General features: G+C 45.3%; 1 protein-coding gene across 1 annotated transcript in view; it reads right to left on the bottom strand.

Annotated features, from left to right (window-relative positions):
- ADAM19 (ADAM metallopeptidase domain 19) overlaps nt 1-27,893 on the bottom strand; it is a 38,586-nt gene that overhangs the window by 3,999 nt on the left and 6,694 nt on the right. The window contains exons 4-21 of the mRNA XM_026063578.1: nt 20,903-20,981; nt 19,725-19,801; nt 16,346-16,538; nt 15,728-15,793; nt 14,290-14,361; nt 13,308-13,474; nt 12,017-12,101; nt 11,628-11,767; nt 9,851-10,028; nt 9,058-9,147; nt 7,422-7,617; nt 6,590-6,698; nt 5,841-6,045; nt 5,217-5,297; nt 3,865-3,973; nt 3,628-3,763; nt 3,332-3,398; nt 2,569-2,784 (exon numbers count right to left, since the gene is read on the bottom strand). Coding sequence (XP_025919363.1) covers nt 2,569-2,784; nt 3,332-3,398; nt 3,628-3,763; nt 3,865-3,973; nt 5,217-5,297; nt 5,841-6,045; nt 6,590-6,698; nt 7,422-7,617; nt 9,058-9,147; nt 9,851-10,028; nt 11,628-11,767; nt 12,017-12,101; nt 13,308-13,474; nt 14,290-14,361; nt 15,728-15,793; nt 16,346-16,538; nt 19,725-19,801; nt 20,903-20,981 — 2,266 coding nt within the window. The remainder of the gene's footprint in view (nt 1-2,568; nt 2,785-3,331; nt 3,399-3,627; nt 3,764-3,864; nt 3,974-5,216; nt 5,298-5,840; nt 6,046-6,589; nt 6,699-7,421; nt 7,618-9,057; nt 9,148-9,850; nt 10,029-11,627; nt 11,768-12,016; nt 12,102-13,307; nt 13,475-14,289; nt 14,362-15,727; nt 15,794-16,345; nt 16,539-19,724; nt 19,802-20,902; nt 20,982-27,893) is intronic.

The raw sequence follows: 27,893 nt of genomic DNA, 5'->3' as shown, positions 1-27,893 counted from the left end.
CATGTCTTTGAAGCAGGGTAGGAGCACAGGTAACTGTGGCTATTGCTTATCATATTATGCAGGTGACTAGGGGATTTTGACATCCAGAGTTTTTCACCTAGAGAGTTTCTTGACCTTTTGTTGAGACTGGACAGCCTTAGCRTGCTGGGCAGCTGACTTCAAACCAAGCACAACCCAACAGTGTAACACGGCTACCTTGCACTGACTCCTAAACAGAGCTGCAGGCTGAAAGCATGATATATTCCCCTTACTAAGGGATCCAGAAGTTTTATGAGCCTTGAATTTTTCAAGGAAAAGGCAAGCTATGTTCCGGTACCTCTCAGTTATCCAACTCATTGATGTATTTGAAGTTGGAGTGAGTTGCCCATGCATATGCTCCCTACATGACTGCATATACAAAGCACGCAAACGCTATGTTCWTGTATGTGTGGTGTGCTTATACAAACACACACGCACAGAGCCCTGCACCTGCCTACAGTCAATTATTGCTTTGTTTGTGCACACAGCTGTCCCTAGCGGGATACTCYGAGCATTACATTTTCCATTCGTCTAATGAATTCCAGTGTAAAGCATGCCCCGGGGAGAAGGAAGAAGAACTAACTGCCTGTTGTTGCTTAGTTTCTGTGCTAAGTCACTGGTTTACAGGTGTCGATTTAATAAACACAGCTGCATTCAAAAATTGGAGGGCACCCAAAAACCCTGTGGTCTCCTTAGAATATGTATAAATGTAATGCTTGATGGCTACATCAGCTAATGCTTGGGGATCTATCACTCCCCCAGGACCTTGCCTCTGTGGCTGCAGAAGGGACAAGACAGACAAAGTCCTACTGAGGGCAGGGTCCAAGGAACGCCAATAGGAGCAGCAAGGGAACAAATCTGGCAGATACTACAACCGTCTAGGAAGAGACTGACACTGGCAAACAGTGAAATTAATGACTTCCTGTGTATCGTGTAGATCTCATGGCTCTTCTCCAGCCCAGARATGACAAGGTCTCTTTTGGAAATCCTAGGGCAAGCGTCCTGTCTAGGATGTATGACTGATATAAAGAGACTGGATGTGTCAGAGAGGGACTACAATGGAGATTGTGGGGAACTTGTCAAAAAACAGCTGGGAAGGATACCTACTCCTTATTGATTAGACTTAGCTTCCTGCTTTTGTTTTGATTTTCTTTCCTGCCCAAGTGCGGCTGTTCATAGGAACAATGGAGCTAGAAACAAACACCGTTCACTAAAACATTTTGTTGTTGTTTTCCTCTATATCCTTTAGAGATGCTGCCTGGGAGCTAGCCTGCTGCTATCCTCTGTAACATGAGCCCTTTCTTTCTGGGCTGGTCCTAATCTAATAAAGCTGGCTGAGAAATTTTTGGTAAAAAGAGTTTAGATCGTACCAGATTGATTTGCAATCTTTTTCATTAAAATGTGGGGTTTTTACTAAGCTTAGAACAAAATTACCTGTGAGGGAAATAGATCAACACCCCCTTTCCTTATAACCCTCAAAGAAACCTGGTGGTTAGGACACTCTCATAAGATGAGTCACTCTTGGTTAAGTCTTATGCTTCCCATGCAACACGTTAAAGATCCCATTTTTGTTCTCCAGAGAAATGAAAAGAAAATTTGTTCCATGTATTTTTTGTGAAACAAAACTTCTGTTTGCTGCTGATACTGACAAAAGGACTTTCAAAGAACTGTAAATAGTTTCAAAGCAGGAGTTTGTGTTGACTTGAGGCAAAGAAACACCTTCCATGTGCCTGAGGCTCTGTTACCATTGTGAAAAACTGCTGCTGTAGTCTAGACATGGCCAATATACAATACACCTGTGTACAGTTCATCTCCAAGGATGGAGATCCTGTATTCAGCACTGAACTTTGGATTTGTCATTGACTGGCAATCTCAGAAGGACTTGTTTCCAGGCAATAAAACACATGCAAAAGGTAAGAGGAGCTATGTCATGCTTGTTTGGTAGAAAATGTGTGCACTAGCATCCAGCAAACAGTCATTATCAGCTACAGTATAAAGCAAGGAGGACCACCCATAATTGTCCTGCTGAGAGTTGTCCAGACAGGTTGTGGAATCTCCATCCTTGGAGATGTTCAGATACTGTCTGGACAGGGTCCTGGGCAACCTGTTCTAGGTGAYCCTGCTTGAGCAGGGGGGTTGGACTAGATGATCTGTAAAGATCCCTTCCAACCTCAGTCATTCTGTGATTCTGTGGTTTTGAGAGGTGTTGTAAGTGCTGGGGTGAGGTGGTGCAGCCCAGCTCATTCACCCTGTCTTTCCCATTAGGATACCAAGCTAAGTCTAAATTAGAGCAGAACAGCACTGAACCCCTGGAGGAAGGGGAGTCCCTCTCACAGAGCTGCTGTTTCCAGCTCAGTGTTGTCTGTCTGGACTTAACCCTGCTCAGGGGCAGCCCAAACCATGGCCAGGCACTGGGAGAGAGTCTCGGCCACACATGATGCTGGTGAGCGCTCCTATACTGCCATCAGAGTTAAACAGGCTTCACCATCCTCACTCAGAACCAACTCCCTGATCAAACTGCACCTGCGGGACAGCACAGTGTCTTCCTACCTGAGATGCTGGGGGTTTGGGAGCAGGAGGTGCTGGCCTGCTTGGAGGTGTCCGCCTGGCGATGTCCTTTGCAACCGCCTGATGCACCGGCCCCATGTGTTTCCCAACACCACAGCTGGAGCCAGTGGAGAAAGCAGGTGGCTGCTGTGTATTTATTCGGAGACCTGGAGCTKGCTGGGGAGGAGGTTTTGATGGGATTTCAGGGAAGCCAATAGCCTGTGCAGAAGACCCACAAATCCAAGGGGTTAGTTATTTCCACCTCAAACCACCTTTTTGACTCTCTGCCACACTTCTGAGATTCACAAAATCACAAAACACTGGCTACAAAACCTGTATGTTACATACATCTTGTAGGTCCTGATTAGGTAGTCTGGGACAATTTGGGATCATGAGGTAGAAACAAGAGTAAAGGGAACAGAGCAGGTCAAGCAGTAGGGCTATAAGTAATGCTTGCAAGTAAATCGAGGGTTTGCAATTTCCACATTTCTGAGAGCAGGATACGGCAGAACAGGATCTATCAGGAGAAACAAGTGCCTGTACAGGGCTCATCAAGTCCTGCGTCCTGCATTTAAGGAAATGGATGGAAATAAATGCTAGCAATATACATTCAGCTCCCACTGACTTTCAGTCAGGGGGCACATCTGCATTTTCCCCATCATTTGAAAAAGCCATCCTCTAATTGCAAGGTGAGAGGGAACCAAATCCCACTTAGCAGGGCAGCTGCATCTCTCCCTGGGGAGAGGTAAGGTGACATTGCCTCTACCTTCCTCTGTTCCTGAGGGGTTTTCAGCTTGAAGGCAGGGTTTGCATGGCCRCTTCCAGAGGTATCGCTGACAATCAGAGAAAGAAAAGAGAAGAGGAAGTGTTATTTCCTTGGTATGCTTTCTCCTTTTCCTTTCCTATAATTTAACAGAACAGTTACTCAAAAATGAGAAGCAAATACTGACTATACCAACAAGCCTATCTGGTTATATTTCTCACAGTGCTTGCAATTTTTCTTCTWTTTTGACAGTAAAAGGGGTGGAAGGAAGAAAACAAAGCATAGCTCTGATTACTTACCTGAACTGCGGGGTCTTCTTTAGAGAACAGATGACAAATTTATTCCGGCATTTCAGATAGTAAAATAAAAACATGATTCCAGTGAAAAGGAGAATGGGAGCCAGGATTGCTAGTGTTATCACTGCCACTGAAAAGCCTGAGTTCAAGAAAGTATAGTTAGTCAAATGGAAACTCTCTGCTCCCAACATAACCGAAGACTTTCTGAAGTGTCACCAAGATAAAACTGGTGCCCCTCACCTTCTGGCACTGGGGGGCCACTGTCCAAGCTTCCTCCCATCCCTTTCTTGTTGCAAAATGGGGGAGCCCATCCCGGGTTGCAGTGGCAGTTCTTGTTGTTATTGCAGACCTGGAACAGGAAGATTCAGAGAGTTTAGTGCCAGGTCCTAAAGAATTTGCAAGCTAAAAAAAAACCCAAAACAAAGAAACAAACAAATCCAAATACTCGCTAGATAAAAAGCTACACGGGAGACTCTTATCAACATGAACTGGGAGATGAGTGCTGTTTCCTTTTCCGGGGGTGAAAATGCCTATTATTTCCTTGGAAATTCTCCCTGTCTCCACAAGACAAGGATGCTCGTGCTGATGTGCTACTAACCAGGACTCAGKAGAAAAGCAGCATTTAAAAATTCCTTTCCTTTCCTTATCTCCACGCTCTGAAAGATAGGATTCTCCCCTTCCACACAGGGGAGATTTCTTATTGCAGAGCTTTATTGCCTGGCTGGCTGCCAAAGGAGCCCCTGTGTGTTTCACCCTCCAGGCAGCCCCTGCAGCAGTTGCAGCTCACCCCTGCAAGTGAGGAGCCTGGACCAGAACATGACTTTTGGTGCGCAAAGGAGCCCTAACTTTGAAGAGGACTGGCACTCTCATCACTTGAGTGCATCCCCTGACCTCCTTGATCAGGATATCCTATGCTAATTGTAGTATTTAATTTGATTCTGTGTAACAGTTGTCGATCACACACTACAGCCTCACGAACCATAAGTGAGGAGGCAGACTGGAAGGAAAAGTGAGGCGAGTCCCTCTCTGTACTGGGGGCGCCATGGGGTTTCCAAGCTGCCAAAGGCATACGCTCTTCTCCATTGCCTACACTGGACCATGGAGATGAAAAGAYGCTGATGTTTTATGCTAGAAATATTAACAGAAGGGCTAAAAATTCTTAGCAGCCTCCTCTTTCCATCCCCTGAGCAAACAGCAGAGCACAGTTTGGGATAAACTGTTTTAAACATGACTTTTTAGTATGTTTTTCCCTTAGGAAATCTTATTTCTTGGACTGAATATGAACTAGACCCAGAGGATTTTTCTGTAAGATTACCCCTTCTTGCTCCTCATTCATTGCCATTCATATCCCTTTCTCTGGACCTTCTCTGTCTCTCTAATTCCCTGCCAGAAGCAAAATCTTATGTTAAAGCGATATTCATAGAGCAGGAAATGCATCAAACATGAAAGGAAGGTGCAAATTAATATTTAAGAAGCAGAAGTCAGGAGCGAATCTAAGAGCAGTATCAGAACTGAGCTGAAAAAACATCCACAGATGAATGGCAGCTCATCCTGCCTCCGCCTGAAATGGATATAAAAAGGAGAACACCTACTCCATGCCCATGGCACTTCTTGTTACAGCTTTCTGATTCAAAGATGATGGATGTGTTTTGGCAGCGTCCCTCAAAGCAAACCTGCAGAGAAAGGATTGGGGTTATGGACTACATTATTGCCTTGGGTTATTTTGTGTTTTGAGGGCTACCAGGCACCTCGGCAATACAAGTAATACCATGGGCAGAACAGAGGGCCGTGAAGTTAAYGTGGCTCCCAAGCAAATGTTTAACCATCCCCCTATCTCCCAGATAAAACGCATCAGAGAGAGGAGTGGGAGCTCAGAAGTCAATAGTTTGGTCAAGCCCATGTGGCAAGTCAGTAGGGGACCTCCTAGGTGTCTTGACCTTTGTGTGGCTCCCCTCTAAGCTAGACAATTTCAGCTTACAAAACTCAAACTTAGGATTGGCCCTGGGCTTCACAGGGTGAAGAGTTAAGGTATGGCCTTTGGTGCATGTTCTTCCAACACTTCTCAGAAGCCTCTAAAAAATTAATTTTCTGACATACAAAAAAATCCCCTAGGAAGGCATTGGACATCAGAAATGAATGGCTTAATAACCACAGAGCACTTTCCAGGTGGGATACCTTGAACTTCCCCAAACCATTACGGGCAAGACTGTACCTACATGATGGCTCCCACATTTTGTTCCCGTCAACACCAAGCCAGGGTCCAGCATCTCCTTTTCTTCACTCTCGGATCTGTACACATGGGTCCCACGGCACCTCAGTTGTGTCCTCTCCATGTGGATAGTTGTGTCTATGGCAACCGCATTGGATTGCAGGGGTTTGGAAGCAGAGCTCTGGCACTGGATCTTCCCACATTTAGCATCTCTAATTTTGAAGGAAAGGCTAAAGTGAGTGTTTCTGGCCCAGTGAATGTTTTGCAGACATCTGCATCTCTATAAGTAAATTAAAGCAGCAGTGTTGAGTCATTGCTCAACCAGAAAAAAAGGCAAACACCTCCCAGGAACTTCTCCAGGCAATAGTGTTTGATGGGTACTAATGGTACCATTTGGCTGTTCCCATTGGGTAGGCCAGAATCAACAAAACCATAGAGAAGACAAAAAAGTTATTGTCTCAGTAGTATGCTACAAAGCCGCATCTGAGCTTAAGGATCTGAAAATCCTATTTTATGTTGGAATTAAAAAAATATCAACTAGTTGTTTTACAATGCAAGAGGCAGGGGAAATGGTAAACTTAATGCTTCTATTGTAGGGACTCTACATTCTAGTAGGATGCAACCGGTTTCCCAGGAGGCAGAGAGAGGGAGTGAAATGAGCRCAGGAGTTGGTTTAATCTACTGGCCTATAAATTTGTAATAGGTAGAAACATCAGTTCCCAACTAGCAATCCTTGGCTGCCAGTCTGCTTTCTACCTCATCTCACACTTCCTGTAGTTGCCATAGATGTCCTTCCCGCAGTTCCCATAGATGTCTCCAGCGGCATTAACTTTCTCAAAGCAGGTGTCTGGTGCTGGCCTTGCTCCTGCATGGGAGAGACTCACATGATTGATTCCTACAGAGACTGGCAGCCTATCTCACTCCACGCCAACCACTCGGTTGTTCTTTTCCTGGAAGATACTGAGCATGRGAAATTTTTGCTGCCTCCTCCAAGCAAGCAAGGCAGAAGAAAGGTCTCCTCGGRCTTCATCACTGATAATGGCTATGCAAATGGGTGGTGTGCTGAGTGGTGCCAGCACTCTGATTGTCATCTGCTAATGTGCAGAAAGGACAGCTCGCTGTGGGTTTCCTCTGACCCCACTTAGCTCCTGCTTGACCCTGTGGTGAAGTCAAGGTTCTGGTGCTCACAAAACCATGGTTCATCCCCCTGGAGATCTAAAAGATATTACAAGCTATTGCATGGGGCCGTAAACAATCTTGACTTTTCTAGGACACCTCTCAGGAGAGTTCTAGGGATACAGCATGGTGTAGTATATGGTACCTTGTCCAGTCTAGGAGGCCTAGGTTTAATCTTTGATTTGCTGCTGCTGTCCTGTGACTGCTCCCATACCACATTCCTCCTATTTCATCTCTTTTGTCTATTTAGGTTGAAGCTCTTCAGACTGTGTCCCATACCATGATGGCACCATGCACAAACACTCTACAGCTCCCAGGTGCTACTGTCATATACAGGGTGAATAATAGCAGGATGCCAMATAATATTGGCTGTTCAAAGGACAATGTATTTCTTTGCAAGTAGTGTCCTTACCAGGCCCCCACAGCTGAACGCACTGGTCTTTATAAGTGAGACACATGCCACTGTAGCAATAGGCCTTTCCTCCTTCACAGGAAGCCCCATCAATTTGGTATGAGTTGGGGGGGCAAAATGCTGACTCTCCAGTGCAGTATTCTGGGAGGTCACAAAGTCCTGATCTTTCCCTGCAGAGAGTTCCTGGAGACATCAGCTAAAAGGATGCAAAGGGAAAAAACAGAATTATTGCTTGGCTTCTTGATGGTCTCATGTCTGCACAATGTTTCTGTGTAGATAAGGAAAAAAATCTTGCATTCATCYCTTCACCATTTCATCTTAGGTTTTTTGAGGTCAGCAGTGATCCAAATGACTCTGTAATTTCATTAACTGGGCGAGCTGTGTAGAATCAAATTAGCGGCTGGATCCCTTCCCTAGATAAGGATGAGATGATGCACAGAAAATAAGGCTGACAAATCTCAAGGGGATACCGCTCAATCTCCCACTGGCCTAGGGCAGGATCTGATTTACCTAAACCATTTCTGACAGATGTTTGTGTAATCTATTCTCAGAAACCTCCCTGCTTGGGAAGTCTGTTCCAGAGTTTGTCTATCCTTTCTGCTGGAGACGTTTTCCTAATGTCTAATTTATATCTCCCTTGCTACAAGTTTACCCAGTTAATTCTTGTCCTGTCCACCCTGCACATGGAGAACAGCAGGACATGCACAGTTACATGTAGCAGGTTATCATCTCTTGTGAAAGGGGTGAGAATCTAGAGGATTCCTGGAAACCTGCTAATTTTCACACATTCAAGATAGGTCACTCAGAGCATGCAGTGAATGTGCAAACACAAAAATGAGCTGAAGAGGTAATGTTTGCCTATGTTCATTTTTAAGAGAATTTGTGGCTAAAGCTCGAGATCTTTGGCTCTAAAATCAGAAAAAACTTTTCACAAGTCCTAGTGATACGGAAGCACTGTGCAAACTACAGACCTGGTCCCTGCAGCTGTGCTACTCCACAAAGTTACAACTTTGGGGCCATAGATCASACCTACACCTGTCTCTGTGCCAACACATGGAAAGAGTTAAACCTAGGGGGCTATTTTGACCAGCCTCTCTAAAGAAAGCTGAGGTGTAAAATGATAGCTGTCACACACATGCATCCCTCTTTGCTAACATTTCTTCAGCAAGCACCTGGGCAAAAAGTAATTCAACCTCATCACAGAAAAGAGGGTTAGGAGCAAAGATAGCATCCAGCCTAATTCCAGGAGGAAGTGTTCACTCTAAGAGAGCTATCTAGATTTCCTCTAGAGCCAAAGGAGAGAAATATGTTTCATCTCATCCTATACTAAGTGTTTAAGAAGTAGCGTGACTTCACTCCAGTAGCATTTATTGCTCATCCTAGGTTATAATGGGAGTCAAGGCAACTAGTTTAAATTAGACAGCCATAGTTAGAAAAAAGGACCCCATTGGTATGATCACACTGACAGCTGTTCTTCAGCTGCTCTTTATAAAGAATCAGACCACACTGCTTGGAGGTGGTGAGCTAAACTATCTGTTTGGCTACATTTGCTCCCCTTTAGCCTCTATTTTTCAGCCTCTCACTTCCACCACCCCATTATTCCCTCCCTTCTTTCAGGAAAACCCAACGCACCCACCTTGCACTGCTGGCAGCAGCTGCCATGGGCACACKCAGCGCCCAGCTTCAGCGAGCAGTTGTTGGCATTGCAGCAGGGGTTATTGCACTCCTGGAAGACAGCAAGACGCAGCAGAGTTTAGAAGGCAGATGTTCAAGACAAGAATGTGCCAGAGCATCCAGGTGTGTGGATGAAGCTAATCTGTTTTTGTACATGATAAATTACATGCAAACAGAGTATTAGCCTTCCTTCCCCAATATGTTCATTAAACCCAGCAACTGCCGGATTACACTAGTGCATAACTGTATCCTCTATTGGATACACTGGATAGGATAGGTCGTGCTCATTACTTGTGGTGAATTTGAGCTGCTAGTTCCAGCTCCCTTTTGTCTTGATTAGTCAAAGTGTGGATAGCATGGAAAAGCAAGATGTGGTTCTAACAGAAGCCCCACCCTTATCAAGAATAGAGCTGTAGGTAAAGCAAACTTAAAGATATATAAAACTACAATGTGTAAGAAGATCCTTTTTTTTTTTTTTTTTTTTTAATCTATGCTGTCATTACCTCTATTTAATCACAGGTTACACCATCCCTGAGTTCTGGGATGCATTGCACTAGGCACTGTAAATTTAGCTAAACATGATACTTTACAACCTTGATTTACATTGCATATACATTTACATACACAGCAGGTATGCCTATCTCCTGCACAAACCAAAGCTGTTTATGTATCCCATAATTGTATTTGCAGAGTATGCAACAAAAATCATTGTGTCCCAGCTAAACCCCAAATGGTTGGATCTAAGCAAATGTTACCTCCACCTCTCCACAGTCACATTCCTCCCCCTCTTCCAAGTAGCCATTTCCACATTTCTTCCCACCATACATTTTTTTGGTATCCGGCATGTTGGAGAGACACATCCCTCCACCAGACTGCAGATACTTCTCCAGCTCTTTTCTATTGCACTGGTTGAACACCTTGGGAAATGGGTGCCTGAATACGGACAGGTGTAGAAAAACATCATGACAGAACTGGGCAATGGTTTAGAGCACAAAAGTATGAGCACATGCAAGTACTGACAAGTGCCGAAGGGCACAGCTCCTTCAAGCAGATCATGATTTTGTGTGCCTGCTCAAAATCAGATCCCTCTTGTATCTAGACTACATTTGGAAATGAGGTCTACTAATAGAATGGCCTTTAAAAAAACAACTTTCTGAAACAAAATATGAACTTTGGCAGCTCACAAGTATGGCAGTCCTTACCTGCTCAATATTAAAGTTGTGGTTTATTTGTAACTCCTCTAGAACAACTCTGACTCTGACTGTGAATAACTGCTTATGAATTTAACTGATAAAAAACATTTCATTTTTCCTATCTCTTGTCTCATTACAATAGGCTTGAGTATTTTCTTTTACTTGAATTAGAATTTTGCTTGCTATAGTGCTTGAATGTGAACTCTGTTCATGATCATGCATGCATATACACATATTATGTATTGCATGCTCTATATGCATGCCAATATTCATTTATTTTTCACATGAATATTTTTCCTTATTTGGAGAAAAYTGATGTAAAAGGAAGGCATTTAAGGGAAATGATTTTGTAAAAATACACTAAAAGCCCAAGGCTTGAGGAAATGAGGATTGTGGCTTTAAGTGGATGGGTTTGACTGGCGTTTTTACGTGACTGAAATATGGAAGCTGTTGTGGTTCCTCATGCAAAATGAGCTCAGGAATCCCCATGGTTTTCCACAGTGGCTCTTCACTTCCCCTTTCTCTCAAAGCCAGCTATTTCTTCCCTTTTAAATGCAGGCTTTTAGTTGCTCACTGAAGTCTAGCAGAATTCTTAAGAATCCTGAATAAGCAAGGAATGGAACGATTATCATGTCTCCTGACTTAGAAATATATCCATATTGCTGTGCCTTTTAGCAAAATCAGTCTTTTCCGGGAGCAATCCTTTTCCTCTCTTTAGCACATTCTATTGCACATTGCCTTTTGCGGGAGATGTGCTAGAGACTCTATCAACTACCTATGCATTTCATGTGCAACATAGTAATGAAGCCTGCTTAAAACTCTACGTGCAAAGTCAACACACCATGACATGTTCAGGTCACCTGCTGTTTCTCTGTGCTTGCTGGCAGTTGGCACCCCAGGTTTTGGAGAGATGTGTGGGTGTACACACTGAAAGATTGTGAGCCTGTTTTGGGGTGACGGATCACTTGGTAGGACACAGGAGGAAACAGGAACTCAGAGATGCAGGGTTATAGAGTCCCCAAGACAGTCGCTCAGGACAGAAGATCTTCCTTTTTACCAGACAGTTTAGAGCTTCACTTCTAAATGCTGCCAGATCTCCACAYTATCTAAGCCCAGCCTTGGGCATAAGTTCAGATGAGAATTTAGCAAACTGCTGCTGATACATGAGCCAGGGTTTGCCCAGCAGTAGTTTCTCTATAAACCTACTGGCTATAGCAGGCAGCAACAGATTCACCTTCATTCTGCATTTCTAGCTCTTACTCTCCCAAGCCTCTTGTAATGAAGCCCTTTGCCTTTCCCAGCAAAGCAGACTCTGTAACCCTCTGTAAAATGGACTCACCCAGTTGCAGAAGCCATGATGCAGCCTCCATCCTCAGCGCTGGTAGTGCAGCAGCCAGCTGAATCATGATTCATGCCAAAATTGTGTCCCATCTCATGGGCAATGGTAGCAGCAACACCAACGGCATTTTCAGAGTGATCCTGAGCAAAGTCAAAGAGGTGCATCAGCATTTCACCCCTGCCAGCCCTGCACACTTCTCAGTCAATGAGTATGTGGCACTTCTCACTGCTACATGCAGAAAATATCAACTGAAGGTATTCCTGCCTCTGAGCAGGCAAGCTAGAGGCCTTCATGGGAAATATTTTCTTCCTAGGCTTTAGGAGGCATTTATCCTATGCATTATTCAGTGCTGACAAGAAACATCTTATTAGGTACTAGCAATAACTTACCATGTTTACTCCTCCTGACTGGAAATCAGAGCACATGGCCATCACAGGAGCCAATCCGACCGTGGTACCTTGGAACGGGACACCCCTAAAAACAACCCAGAAAGACCATGAAATGGCACTGAGGCTCTTGAGAAGCTGAGGCAGAGAAATAAATGCATTCTGCAACCCACAGCTTTATACACGTACAGAATGTCAGGAGAATACATTTTCTTTAGTGATATTTGCAAGTACAGGACTTTACAGCAGAGTTACAAAGCCTTAATACTTATTTTTCTTGGATTAGTACTTTGCTTTATGAACTAACCAGCCAATCTTATTTTTCATGACAGTCTAGTGCCAAAAAGCACCCCTCTGAGCTTTGGAACAAACACAGAAAAGACTATTTCTGGATCATTAATTGGATACTATTTGCAGATACTTAATTTACCTTAAGCCTGCTATTTGCCAGCTTGGGATTCAGGGACATGACAGAGCGCTAGACAATACCTTCATGGTGCAGCCAGCACAGCTCCCACCTGGCAAGCTGCAGTTCTGCACAGTTCCTGCCGGGATATCTGAACTGGGAGCCCTGGAAATTGTGCTGAGTTATTATAGTGCAGGATATGACTGGCAAAACACCCAGATCAAGATGAAATACAATAATGTTAAAGGGAAAAAACAGGGGAAAAGGCATTGTATCTCTAAATTTTGCTCCTATGCACTCCTCCTCTGACTCATCGCTATTTGCTGGTGGATGAATTGCCATGGGAGAGGCAAGGAGGTCTACGAGTTGCTGCAGATYTTTCTTCTAATGACATCTGCATTGCTGGCCACAGCTACTGGCCCCAATGAGATCAGTAGGATGAGTCACACACCATCAGTCAGATCCCAGCACTGTGTCCCCCATGTCTCAGCAGGATGAGTTAGGAATTAATGCCTTCTRCAAAGTGCTCAGTTCCCCTTTACAGATCTTCCTTATGGTTCAGATTTTCATGAAGTTGTACAAGAAATTGTGAGAGTAAAAGTGCAGGTGCAGTTGCTTTTGATACACACACACAATAATGCTGGCTGCACTTGATTTTTGATTCTGATGCAGACTTTGAGGCACATGTGTTGAGACTGCAGCATAGTCTGGGACTTGCACTTTCCCTAAAGCGATTGTGCTCTGAATACCAGAACTTTTCTAGCTGCMTGGTCACTACATAAGTCTGCCACTCCAAATCTTAGAACAATTTTGATTACATATTGATTTCCCACCCACCAAAGCAATCCACTTGGCAGAAATAGGTTATTTCAGGAAAAAKAAACCTACGTAATTAGTTGGGCATTATCATGCTTTCTGTACACCCGCTCCTTGCTACTCCAAGCCAGAAAAGACCTCAGGGTGGAGTAGGGATTCTCAGTTACATCACATTTATTCCCATGACTCCAGATCTCCAGCCCCACCAAGGCAATCCGGATATTCAGAGATCTGTAAAACTAAAAGATATAGGAGGGGAAAGAAATGGCAAACTGAGCACCAGTAATTTACTCTACAGTATTTTAAACCAAGTCTATAAACACTGCTAGATGCTTCTACAAACACACATGTCCAGGGAAGATGTTTTCTCTGGAAATACATGGCAACTTAGCAGCCTCTGCTCTGGGAGCAGAGCACCACCTGCAAGCCTAAACTGGATTGGACTAGAGATGCTGAGCTTTCATTATTTAATGAATGACAGAGATAAAGTTTCTAGAAAAACAAATATTAGAGGCTGACATCATGTCATTCTTCAGATATGTCAAAATTCCTGAAAAGAGGAAGGGAATAATCTGCTGCCCGTGTCAAATATAAATTGGACAAGCCTTCATGGGCAGGGGGGCAAAGGGAGCACCGGAAGGAGTTTAAGGGGAGAAGGGGACTGAGAAAAGAGTAGATATGAGAAGCTGTGAGGAGGAGCGACTTCAGGAGGACTGTGTACCACTGCAAGGATGACCTCTGGAGGCCCCTTCCAGGTCTTTTTGCCATGATTTCTACAATTTGAAGTGGATATATCTTGGTCTTTGTCAAAAAAAGAGCATTTAAGGAACAAAATTAATATGGAGATGTATTAAAATATAGGGATGCTTCTGTTGACTCCGTGGTAAGGAACAGAGACTCCCACCCCCTCATCGTCCCTGATATCCAAATAACAGAATTGTTCAGAAAATGCTCTCCACTCCCCAAATCGCTGACAAGAACTGCCAACACAATTAATTCTCATAATTCATGATTTTGGCTTCGCTTTCCTCAGTTCATGGACACCTGATCTCACCTTATCTACGTAATTAGCCGCCTCCASTAATTTAAGCCGTGTTGCTTCAATGCTGAAGTGATGCTTCTGAAACTGAACAAAATGAACATGTCAAGCTGCACAAGGACAACAAGGAAGAGTTGAAGTGCATTAAACCAAGTCACATTATTCTGGGAATAAGAAGGTAACTCTCAGGTGAAGCCCAAAAGACTTCCTTCACTTTACATCTGACTATAAGCCCGCTCGTATGTGTGTGTGTTCAAAATTCCTCACTGGCATCACATAGAGGTGATATGGAGTGATGTTAGTAACTGAATGGAGCAACTCAAACTCATCCTAGGTCAAAAAAACCAAGAGCCAGGTGCTGACAAAGAACCAACAAGTTTATCAAGTAAAATGTACAGTAACATGACTTCATGTATGAGATCACAGCTGCCAGAGCACTCTGCAAAGAGGATATGTTATGCATTTTGCTCATACAAAAGAATGAATTTGCTTATTTAAACAACCTGATAATTAATGAATAAATTTTAGCAAACAGCGTTTGATTCAAGGAATTAAGTTGCAAAATGTTTAGATTATTGTTAAACAGACTGTGAAACCTGCRAAACCTGGGATTTTTCTGCTGGGGAGGAAGACAAGTAAGGGCAGTTTGCAGCTGTCGCTGCAAGGGTGTCTACCCCAGCTTGTCTAAATGATGAAGAATATCTGGCAACTGCCAATTGGACTTAACGTGTTTTCTCATAGTTTCCTTGGTATCCTGCTGCCTAATAGAGAAGAACAAAATAGGTTCTGCCTTTGTTCAGAATAAATTATACCCCGAAGCACTACATGGCTTTCACTATTTGAGTTTCMAGTTGTAAATTATGGATAGGACCAGCCTGACTCCAGTCTGTGCTGGTGATTAGATGATCAACAAAACACTGCAYGGTTAGCACTGTCATTAGGTACCTCTGGCGTGGAGGCCTGATTTACCATGTTAGAGCAGAGAAAAATTTTGGTTACCTTCTCTAGAGACAAAGTGTAGAGGCAGAATTAAATCATTCTCGAAAACCCCYAAGTCACCTTAGGCTGAAGGCAGCCTCTCCCACCATCAACCAGGGTGCTGTGGCAGGGACCAAAGGCTCCTGAATGCTCATTAAAGAGATGGGAGCTTTCAGTTATGGATCACTGGCACCTTGGGAGGTAAGAATTGAGCCCCAACCCTAGTCCTTCATCCAAATCACAACCCACATCACTTCCCTGGGCAACAGCTAGCACAGTGGCTGGTGGTGGTGGAGAGGTCCTAGCTGCTGGGGCAGATGTGACTTGGAYCCCCAGTTCTCCTGATGGCTGCAGGAATGGCAAAAGAAAACCACTCCAGCCTCGGCTGCCCTCCGCCTCCCTGGGAGCTGCTGCAGGTGGGATGTCAGCTCTGGGCACGTGCACAGCTGGTGTAAACATGATCTTTTTTTCTTACCTCTGCGTAATCAGCCACGAGCAGAAGTTCCACATACTTTGTAGCCTGCAAAGTCTCACGCTTCACCTGTGGCAGCGGCGACACCAATTATTTCCCCAATATCCCCTAATAAACTCTTTGCAAAACATATGTGAAGGTCATTTTCCACAGTTTGTTTTGCCCTGGCCATTCACTCCACCCCATCATGCACACAGACCTGGAGACAAGATTGAGCTATAGCAGCCAGGTATCACAAGGCAGTTTAGCTACAGCAGTTGCCTATGGGCATGTCCTTAGCCCACCCCAGTTATGATTAGCTTAAACCTTTGCAAGAGGGTTGAAGACAGGTTTGTTCAAACCTCACACATCRGATGCACAGACCTGTGCAGGAACAGGTTCAGCTCAGCTGATGCTCTCTGACTTGCTCCGCTGCCATGACCCAAACCCATGTGGTCCCCAGCRCTCATTTTGCTTCCCTGCTGGAGCCGCTATTTGGCAACCAGCTTACTACAAACCCTCCTTAGATATCCTCTTTCATTTCCCTTTCTGAGCCGTGCTCCCAGACAGCAACGGACTCCTTGGGCTCGGAGTGGTGGGAAACACAGACCAACCCGCACAGCCCCGCGGCGCCCTGCTCACCCTGTGACGGGTTAGTGTCACCTCGACAGGGAAGCCCCTGAGCCAGTCTCCRGTCACGGCCTCGGTGTCCTGGTAGCCACAGGCTCCTCTCCGCAACTCCAGGTCTTCCAGCCTGTAGATCAAGTGTTGGTTCTGGCTGTTGGGAACTGGCTCTAGGACATAGCTGGAATTGTGGCTCAGTACGATGAGTCCTCTGTTGAGATGGGAGGCAACAAGAGGGAAAGTCAGCGGCTATTGCAGTAAGAGGAGGCAAATCCTTCCTCTGCTACACAGTTCCTGGCTGACCCTGGCAGGTCATTTATCTTTAACAGGCCTTTCAGCTTGTTTAAAAAAAAAAAAAAAAAGTAATACTTTTAGCACAGAGTGGGGAGTCCCTGAGCTTGCATATATTAAAATATATTTAAATGGACTCAGACGTTCAATGCAGACGCTATTGGAGCATGTGCTGTAATAGCGCAAGTTAACCTGAAAAGTATGATTTTTTTAAAGCACAACTTTTTTTTGGGGGGGGGGGGAGTGAAGGCTTTTCAACGGATTGAAGAATTTTGTTTTTAATGGAACTGGTGTAAAAAAATGTGAAAGCTTTGCTTCTCAATGGAAAAACACGGGTCTTTGTTGCCTCCTTCTYTGCAGATTTTTAATTCCTGTCTCCTTTTATTTCCTTGTCTCTCAATTTTATAGTAGGAAAAAAAAGGAAAGAAAAAAAGTGTCTATGTGAATGAGTAATGGGGGGGGCACCATAACCCAGATATTTTCTTGTTTTGTTCCATCTCCTGAAAAGAAAGACTGTAACAATTTTAAAATTAAGAATCCATTTTTTACATCTTTCCCCCTCAGAAAATACCATTTTTGACCACCTCTAGTCAGCAATCAAATTCATAATTATATGTTTTGCCATTTATGATATCACATATACTGAGAATATCAGAGATGCCCAGGGGATCCCTGAGATTTGGGCACCTTGGTCTGCTGCACTCCCAGCTGGACAGCCCAGTCTGCAGCACAACATCTCCATTCCCCAAATAACCCATTCCCTGGGCCACCTTTCTCCAGCTGCCTGTCTCCTCTTGGGCCACCCTGCACAGCATCTCTTTGAAAGGAAATCTGCTTCACATTGAGGACAGCAAGTGCCTGACAACAAAGAGTTATAAAAGGAGTAATAAATAATATACGTGGCTCTGGAAAGTGCTTTCCTTGTGATCTGGGATCATATTCAAAGCACTTTCCCTGGGTAGATATTAGATAAATTATCCACATCTCATAAGCCTGTTTTTTCCATCCAGTGGCTACTTGGTGAAGCAAGTATTGCCGCACTCCTATGGTGCAGCCTCAAGGAGACCAGGCGGCTGTTGTTATGCTTTTCCCAATTTTTCCTGCAGCTGTTCCCAAAAGGCCTAAGCAGTGAGTTGACTTGGGGCCCCTTTGAATTCCCGGTACTACATATGAGGCCCAGCAGTCCCTTGTGCTGGGCTGTTCACCAGCTTCTTCCCCAGAGGGTCTCTCATAAATCACAACTTGCAAGTCCATGCAGTTACTCCGTGCCACAGACCCTTCCCTGCAGGGTTTGGGGAACACCTTGCTATTATTATGCTTAAATCCTGCAGGATGGTAGAAGATCCCGTGGTGCCGGTCTCTGTAGAAACAAGAGACACTTCACTCAAGAAAGCTGGCTATTGTATGAATGGGGAGAGAGATGATATTGTATCCTGTAGGAGTCCAAAGCCATTAGGGTGCTCCCCTGGCAGGATCTCAGCTCAGGTGACCTTGGTGAGCATGTAAGGCCAGAATTACTGCTGTGATACAGAGTCATGGATCGGTTGATTTCTCTGCAGAGTCAGTAGATACTTCTCATACAAGAAAATCACAGGAAGACAACTTCTAGTGGAAAAACTAATGATGGCAGGGCTTTTGCTCTTTTGCACACATTTGAACAACACTCCAGGGTGGCTCTTACCACTCGCAGTGGTAATCAGGAACAAGAGGTATGGGTTTCTCTGGGACTTGCACACAGCCATACGGTTCTGTTTTTCTCAATCAGCATTTTACAGCCGTGAGAGCTGGAAAGCTTCTGTGTTTAATACCTACTGAAAGACATGGGGCTTGAAGGGCAGCATGCCTCCCTGCGAACGCTCACAGTGAAAACAGATGTGCGTGCTCAGCTTCCATGCGTTTCCAGTAACTACAAAATTATGTCAAGAAGTCACTAGCACACAGCCTGACAGCTCTAGGGTGCAGGAGCGCTGCTGCACGGGCACATCAAGACATCTTTTTCTCCTCTGCTGCTGGGAATGGAGAGCCTAAGAAAATGCAAGCTGACAGAAGCAGGGCACACCTGTGACTGCTTTTGCTTTGGGATTATTTATTACAAACTGCAGGTGGCCACACTGCCCTGTTTATCTCACTAGGTCCTTTGGCCTGTGTTACATTCACTTAAGAGTGCTCAGGRTTTTTTTGGCAAGGCCTGTTTCCTGGCTGGACCAAGTCCCATCAAGCCCAGCTTCCGATCAGTTCCTGAGTGCAGATAACCACTAATGTCAATAAAGTATATGCAGTATTTTGGAAACGAACTCTGAGCTGGTGTAAACGATTGCAGCTCGTTGGTCTCAATGAACCATTTCATTTACTCCTGCTGAGGATACAGTCCTCCTCTCTCTGCCAAAGACTCCATTACTACCAAAGCTCGGGTTTTAAAGGCATAACACACACAATCCCTGCACCACCCAGGGAGAAACCAGAGAGCAAGGGAAAGGAAGTAGGGCTGACAACTTGGGGGGAAGTTCAGATCTGAAGATACAGCCCCAAACTGCACATAAAAACATGTCAGTTGTGAGATGCTTGAAGAAGGAGCTGGTTTCTGTATTAGTGTAGAGAGGACTMGACTTGGACTTCACAAGTCCTGCCGCTGTCTCCATACAAGATACAGYGCTGAGACACTAACAGGAGAGACCCTTTACTCCAGTAGACTCTTGAGTTAAACTCATTTAATGCATGAGTTCATGTTGCCAGCACAGAGGAGGAAGAAGTCTAAGCRCTGCCCAGGAGGCCATGGTTACTAATGGCTCCCAAACTTCTGGCTTTCCCYGGACATGCTCCCTTTTTTGCCCAGGACTTCTGGCTGGGTGGAATTTAAGAACTGGTTTGTTTGTCCAGGATCTCCTAATGTCTGGCAAACACTACGCAGTACACAGCTGTTCCCATTTCTGCCTGGGGAAAACCAGAAAGAAATACGGCAACCACACTGCCGGGGAGCAGAACCTGCACGGCGGCATGACACAGCAAGGAGCAAAGCAGGAGACGTGGAGCAAAGCAGGAGATGTGGAGCAAAGCTAAAGTATTGCTGCAGCAACAAAYGCTGCTGCCTGCAGTGCCAGGCACTTACCGCAGCCCTTTGCAGGAGCTGAGCATGACGCTGGAGYGCTCCCTGCCCCTCACGACGCCGTGGTAAAAGCAGTGGTCCTGCAAGGCAGAGAGGGCATGGTCACAGAGAGCAGGGCTGGGAATTCAGTCTTGGGATGGACGTGTGCTACATGTAGGCACCATTGAGTCCCATTTGAGCAYTGCCGAGGTATCAATACTCCAATGTTTGTCCTCCTTCCCCTTCATTAAGCACCTGACTATCATTACTAATCTCCAAGAGTCTATGTATGGAAATTTGGCCTTTCAGCTGCCATGCATGGCCTAAGGGAGTGCACAAAACTGCTCCTGGCTGCCAGTAAAAATTAAGAGCTTTGAATCCCCAAGGAAGCAACTTGGATGGCTGCAGCATTAAGCCCCATCCAAAGCTTTCTGCATGTAATGGGAGCTGCCTATCAATTCCAGCTGGCCCTGGGTCAGGCCCCAAAGGAGGTGCCTTTGGCACCAGGAAGGGTTACGCCATGTGCAGCGGGAAGTCCCTGTCTGGGGGCTCCCTGCAAGACAAAGGCAGCCTCCGGCAGGACCCACGGGACCACAGGGCAGAAACGCTGACATATGCCATTGCGTCCCTTCTCCTCGCCCCGGGGCCCCAGGAGCAGCAGGCAGCAGCAGCAAAGATGATCTCATGGGGTTTTTCTCTCCTATTTTTAAATCGCAACCAATGCATATCTTTGTGTCACTGCAGTGGAGAGTTGGCCAAGGCCTGCGTGAGATCAGTAATTCATGGCATTTTTACTGAAAAGGAGCCAGCTTATGCTGGCTGGTCTTCCCAAAGGCCGGGAACATCCCCAGCATGGAGTACCCCGTGGCAAAAATCAAAAGGAAGGGGATGAGCAGGGGGGTGAATAAATGAGCTCTTTATTCACCAGCACTCAGAGGGGAGCAACACTGGAGGCCGTCCTCCTCTCTCACAACAGAACTCAGGCAAAATATGAAGTCATTTTTACCTTTTTTTGGTAATGGAGACGCTTTCTGGCTGGAAACTCCCAGCTCAGCAAGCCAGGCTGTCCTGCCCTTCGACGTGAAGCTGGGGGAGCCCTGGCCCCGACAAAAGGCTCTGGAGAGAGAAGCTGACCCGCTCCTCTGGGCTGGCTCCCTGGTCTCCCTGCACGCTGCAGGAATGAAAGCGGTCTCTGTACTTACTGTGTGGGGCAGAGAGACAGTCTGGGGCCTTCCCGTCTGGCTGTAATGAGTCTCAGTGTAGCCTGGTGCAAAGAGGTTTCTGCAGACACAGAAAAAGAGAAAAAGAAAAAAAAAAAAAGACAATAAGACCTTTCTTAGACCTGGAAATCTATTTCCCAGGTGTGCTGGAAAATCTGCTAGATTCAGCTCTTTCTGAAGTCAGTGTGTTCCTGTTGATGTGAACCACTGCTACTGGACTCGGGACAGTCACTGTTCATTACAGGCTGTGCCCTCCAGCCCCAAACCAAATGAAATGGGCAGAGGGCAAGGAGAAGGTGGGTATTTTGGAGACATTCATGGAAAACTGTGCTGAGTCTSTGCATGCTGCTCTGAATCAGTGCTTTCCATCTGCAAGGCACTTGTTAACACACTTTCCCCAGGGAAGGAAAGGCTAATGGCTTGCTCAGGGCACAGAAGCAATTAGAGGCTCTGCAAAACCCATGCCAAATACTGTGCTTCCCTGTGCAGAGGGAACTGTAATGGGAGAGGGTCAGAAGCTGGAAGTATATATGACCTCACCACATGCACCTATATACTGCCTGCACAGAAACTGTGCACTTTATCCCTTGGCACACACTCGCTTCCAAAAGGGTTCAGCCAGCCATCTTCCTGAGTGCTCTTTTAAGCAATTTATTAAATTAAATTAAGGACAATAAAGAGCCTGCCCCCGGGTTCGATCAGGTGCTGAGATCCAGTTCCAACAGCCTCAAGTGAACAGCTCAATTTTTATGTGAAGTATTTAAAAAAAAAAAAAAAAAGGCAGCAGCAACCTCCCTAGGGTGCAGATGTCTACAGTGGGTTTCATTTTCTRCTGCAAAGTTATGACCCAGATGTACTGGGATTAGATTCAGCATACCAAGCCCAGTGTACCAAAGGCCACTTCAGGACATCACTGGGCTTTGGAGCAGGTGTAAGTTCAAATTCAAATCTAGTCTCTCTCTAGTCCTCCAGCTTGTGTGTGAGCGCGCACTTATAAACCAGTCTGCATCTATATTTCARCTTCTGCCAAGAAGCCAGATCACATCTTTGTTCTAGGCAAATGCTGATTCCCCAGTTTCAATTTGATCCTGTCATCCTTATACAGACAGTATTCCCTGTCTTGAGCCCAGGATCAGTGAGAAGTCTATAAAAAGCACTCCTGTGCACTGAACAGTAAGTATTTTGATTTTGTTCCAGAGGCAACATCTTTCCCCTTTTTCCAAACATCTGTATTTGCTAAACAGTGATGTAAAAAAGTGCAGCAAATCAAAATCTGGGCCAAACCAAGAAAGTCACATCCTGTGTCCATCTCAGAAGCAGTAAGAGAGTTTTAAAACAGTTTTTTAAACCAATTGACTCATTTCCAAAAAAAGGGGGAGAAGGTTCATACAGCATGCTCCACTATCAAATATATAGCAACCTGCATGATGCTATTAGGCTACCAAAGCATCACACTTGACTGGCACTAGGATGTTGTGCACCAACATTGCAGTGTTGGCAACATCACAGCTATAATTCAGTCCTTCTGCATTGCTGTTTAATACATTTCACGTGCCAGATTTTTGAAATATGACCTGCAGGATAGCAAGAAGGCAGAAAGTGTTATTCTTTGCTCTGCTTGATTTCTTTAGGCTGAATAAAGAAGGCCTGAAAGATAAATCTGTTTCAGAAGCAAAACTGAAGATTTTTCCACTTGACTTGAATTTTGATATGTGACGCTCATATCTAATCTACYTTGAAAGACCCTATGTTTGAATAAGAGATTGAGTGTTTTTGATATCAGAGATCTAATCGAATTAGGCCTCAGTGACTGGAAAGAAATGAAACTTTTTCTCGTAATGTTTAGAAGTGCTTCCTACATCCTGAGTTTAAAGGATCAGACATCTGAACAAGTAACGATGACTTAGCTTGTGCGTGTGCGCCACTGTTTTATCCGATACCATTTGAYGCTACGAAAACAACAGCTTTTATCTTCTCTTTCAAAGTTTACTGTGTCCCAGGAAAGCTCATTTTGCTTTTTTTCTGATGTGCTAATTCTCGTCACTAGGTATCTTGTTAGTGATCCAGAAAGCAAGACTGCTGTTATCAGCTATTTTGAATCTGTAAACTGAAGATAAGCACAGAAATGCCATACCACAGAAAATGACTCCCTTAATCTCCCCGACCACGGTAGCTTTCCCAGCATGAAGCTACGAGAAACAAATGTTTAATCAACAGATTGCATTAACTTGCAGGAAATTGCCTTGAGCAATGTAGTCAGGCAGGTATCTGGTCTGTGTAAGAGCTTGTCATCTCGAGAGTAGACATTAAACTGATGCGAATCTGTCTAGTGCTACTAAAGTCAGAATTAGATACCATGGGTTTCCAGAAGCTGGGGCCTGCACAGCTGACTTGTTTCATTCACAAACAAGCAGGCTTGTGTTTTCTTCCTGCACCTTTATTCTTGGAAAGCATCTTGGAAAGCTACTTTTTTCTGCCTTTCAGCAGCTACCGTTGCACTCCTCAGTGCTTGTCTCCTGGTGGCCCAGAGAGCTGCTCTGAGTCCGGTGCTCCTGCCCTGCCGCAGCAGAGACTGGCCTGGAGACCCAGGCTATCACCCCTTCTGGGGGGATTAAGGAGCCAAGAGGTCCCCCTGAATTTCAGAAGATACCTGTGCAGCTCAAGCTGAAAGCACAGCTCATCCGGCTGCACAGGATTGTCCTCGGTCCTTTGAATCTCTCTGCACCAGCTGACTCCTGCCCGATGTTGTGGGCTCCCTGCACGAGGCCAGGCTTCTATTCTGAGCACAATCAATTAGCCCTGTTTTGCTTCAGTGCTGGAGCCCTTGCAGCACTGCTGAGAAGAGTTATCACAGTACTTTGCGTGGAGGGGAAGGCAAAGAGGAAAGAAGAAAAACAACAGAACATTTTGCAACACCCTTGGGGTGCTATCTCACTTCAGAGTTCATTCCCAGCCCAGCTCACTTCCTCAGCTAGCACTAAGTTTTCCACTGAACTGTAAATAAATAGAAAAGAACCTTTCTTTCTGTCTTAGAGTGCACCAGAGCTATCAGCCAGTCTTGTCCCTCTTTGTCCCCCCCTTTATCGGACATAATTTCAAGACACGGAGCATCGCTGCCAGGCTGCACCGGGTGAAGGGCCAAGTCCAGGAGAGCTCAGGTCTGCAGAGTGCCAACAGACTCCTTCACTCTTTCCATCATAGCAGAGAGCTCAGCACCTCACTGGAAGATGAAAGCCCAGGAAAAAAACTACATGATTTGATCCTTTTTTTCATATTACATTACACAGCTCAGTGTCTACCACTCCAGCAGCTCTAGATGAAGATGCAAATGCCTGTAACATCTGGATGCAAAACAACATCATTTAAAGGCTTCAGTGATACAGTGTCACACAGCTAGCAGAATGCTAGCACACATCATCTTAATAAAAGGCAGCACGGAGTCAAACATTAGAGGGGTTATCAGCACAAAGAACGGATGAGGCCAGAGGAAAAGTGGGTTTTGGACAGGATCAATCTCCTTTGCTAAACCTTGGTCACAGCTGGCAGCTGTGTGAGGCTATTTGAGGTCAGTTTAAGCTACAGGAGAGCTCAGGATGTCCTAGAGAAGCCCTCCCACTTTTGCAATAGTGATCGACTTTCAGCAAGATCAGGCGTTCCCCAAGACCTGGCTCTGCACATCCGAGCCCTCTCATTCGGGGTGTGCACACCGGGTGCGACAGCCTGCTCTTGGCAGTAATCACTCAGCAGAAAGCCTTGGGACCAGGCTTCAACACAAGCAAGGAAGCCGACCAAAAGAAGAGTGGCTCCGTGCCATAATGTACAGATGGCTTGAGACCGTTTCTGCGGATGACCGGCATGGAGAGATCTTGGCTCCGCTCCTGCCTGTCARTGATATCATTGTCTGAAACAAATCTCTCCTCTTCGTGCCGTTGTGCTGCTCTCTGAACGGGCCCTGCCGCGCGAAGCTGACACTGTAAGGCAGGGTGCCCGTGTTTTGCCATGTGAAGACGTCATGGTGGGGAGGTCACATACTTCGCACATGAGCCAATGGGAGAGACAGGCTGGGGGCATGGCCAGCCCATGTGGGGCAAAAACACAGCTTTCTCGGTGGGCAGCTGCCACGTGGCACATGGGGACATGGCGAGAGCACATCCTTCTGCTCACCCAAGTGCCCAAAGGGAAAGGAGAAGCGGCCAGAGGCAAAGGCGGCCCCACTGGGCACCCAAATGCCCCGACAAATGGCACAAGGAAAGCTGGGGTTATAATTCAGTTCCGTTGGCAACTTTGTTGGGGTTGATGTTACAGAAGGGCTGGTCTGCACAGACAGCTGCCAGTTCAATACCCACGAGTATCAAGGAGACAAACATATTTTTTCWTCCCTCCCCAAGAAAAAGATAAATGGTCCACAACACTCTTGTAAGAAACATCAACTCCTAATTTTTTTAGTCTTGGGACCCAGAAGAATGAAGTCAGATTGCAATCGCTTACATCTCTTTCCCTGTCCCTTTCCTCAAATCACAATAAATCTATCCAGTCTGGCTGCCAGCATCTGGGGGTGGARGGAATTGATTCTCCCAAGAAAATTTAGACATCAGATTTCCATCTATGTTTTGTGGTCCTGCTCCATTGCCTTTCAACATTTTCCAAGTAGGGTAAGAAGGGGAATTTGACTTCTTACCTCTCATTCACTTAAAATCTTATATTAAGTAAGAATTTATTATTCGAACCTGAGATGATCCCAGCCTGAACACCACGAAAATGTGACCCCTGACAATAAGAGCAGGCAGGCCTGCTTTCTGTATCCATCCCTAGGGGGAAATCAGAGATTTCACCTCTGATTGAATCCTCCAGCCAAAACCTGGCACTTCATTAAACCACTGAAATTCAAAATCTTTTTCTTGGTGTTGGTGAGTCTCGTTCAGACCAAGCCTGGAGCTCTTAAACTCACTTCCTCAAGAGCCTTTGCTGGTGTATCCCAAACTGTTTATTGTTCTAACAGAAGTAGTTTGAAAGGTAAAAGTAGTTTTCCAACTATGGAGGCAAAATTAAACTCCTACTTGCAATGCCTTGGAAAATATCACAGGCTAAAGACTCTCTGCCTCCTAGGCTATCCATGTTATCTGTGTGTGAACCATCTTACAGTACCAGAGCTAAAGAGCAAAATTTGTCACATAGCCCCCGGCTCAGCAATGGGAACTATAAAAGTCACCTGGAGAGGAAAGAGGAAAGAAAATGAATAGGAAATTGGCTGATAATAAGAGGCAGGGAGCAAACAATTTAAAGGACTCCATTTCCTTGTCTCTTCCTCCCTGCCCCACACAGAGAAATTGCTAAACATCCCAAGAGAATCAGGAGGATGAAGAGCAGCTATGGCTTTCCAGGCTGCAACCCTGTTTTCCTGACGACTCTAAGAGACAGTAGATCAGAATAAACTCTATTTTTCTCCATTACATAACCCTTTAACTCCCTGTGCAGGAAGCCTATTAGACACTGATAATGTGTAGGCCATTGGTGGAATAATCTCAGATATCCTTCCTGCCCAGAGATGGACAGCAACCTCCCTTCTTCCTCACTCAGTTGATTAAAGAGGCACTGGAAATGAGAAAAAGCAGGAAACGGTGAAATGCAAGTGACACACAGATCTCTTATCAGAGCTGAGAGCATCAAACAGGGCCAGAGCACTTGGCAGCTACACAGATGTGACCTGAGAAGATTGGAAATGATGCTTTTCCTTATCAGATCCAGTTGCCTAAAAATAGTTATCTGGATTGGTCTGGGGCTCAAATCAGATGAACTCTGGACTGTCTTTGCACTGTCCTCAGGCAACTGCTACACACCTTGACCGGCACCACCGGGGCCTGCATGAGCCGGCACCAGCTCCAAGGGGTGGAAGTCACTTGAGGCTCCCCTTGCACTTCAGAGGGACGAAATTTTCTTATCCCCGGCCCCAATACCTGCAAGCCCACATGTGGCAGCCTGACAGCTCTTCAGCTCATGTGCCTTGTCCAGACCAACATCCCAGTCCAGTGCCTAGTGCCTCTTCTCCCTGCCTGGCCCTCAGCTGTGACTTCTCCTGGAGGACCCTCTGCTGCCCTTTGCAGGGAAACAAGCCTTTTCCAAATCTGCTTTCCCCCATGGGAGGCATGAAGAGGAGGAGGAGGAGGAGAAGAAAAGGGTTTTTTGGGATACTTTTCCTGCTTTCAGATGAGAAAACTCCACGTAGATTTCTGCTGTGAAAATATCAGCTCTCCCCTTTGCTAGAAAGGAAAGGCTCTCACCAGGCAGCTCTGCCACACACATTCAGAGCTTCTCCACAGTGTCCCAGTATCCCCTCCATGCTTGGCTCAAAGCTGCTTTTTATTAACAAACGCAAATGCTTTGGAAAAAAAGTCACTTTTCATCCAAGGTTTGCGACTCACATTCTTCCGTTCCTAAGCCCCAGCCAAACTTAAAACTGTTTTATAGGCATCTATCCATATATTTGTTGTTTGTGCAGCTTAGAGCTTTCCAGTCCTGCAGCTGCAGGACATGGGTTTGAGTCATTTAAAACAAGTCTGAATCATTTGGGGGATATACTTCTGTCATTACTCAGAAATGTTGTATAGTGTTCTTAACTTTGCTTGGAATTATACTGTGGTTCCTCCTTTCTTAAGTGCTCGAACAGGAAATAATGCAATATTATGTTAGCTGCTAATGCAATAATTCTATTATTAAATATATGAAGCCTAAACTCAGATGTGTGCTAAGCGTATTACAAAATAGAGTTGTGCAGGGTTCTGAGTAGAAGTATATGCAATAATTTCTGCTTTTCACCTCTACAGATGAGCACAATGTCCTTTTCATATGAAATATAAAATTACATGCTTACAAACATTTCTTCCACATATTGAAAACAGCATATTTCTTTCAAAGCTTCTGCATCTCTACCAAAGCCCTCCAGGTTATAATTTTATCCCCCCCCCCCCCCCCCCCC

This window comes from Apteryx rowi, unplaced genomic scaffold (genome assembly GCF_003343035.1).
Source record: "Apteryx rowi isolate R43461 unplaced genomic scaffold, aptRow1 scaffold_2, whole genome shotgun sequence".
Classification (NCBI taxonomy): Eukaryota; Metazoa; Chordata; class Aves; order Apterygiformes; family Apterygidae; genus Apteryx; species Apteryx rowi.
Note: the sequence above shows the minus strand (reverse complement) of the source record. Positions and strands in the feature narration are given on the sequence as shown.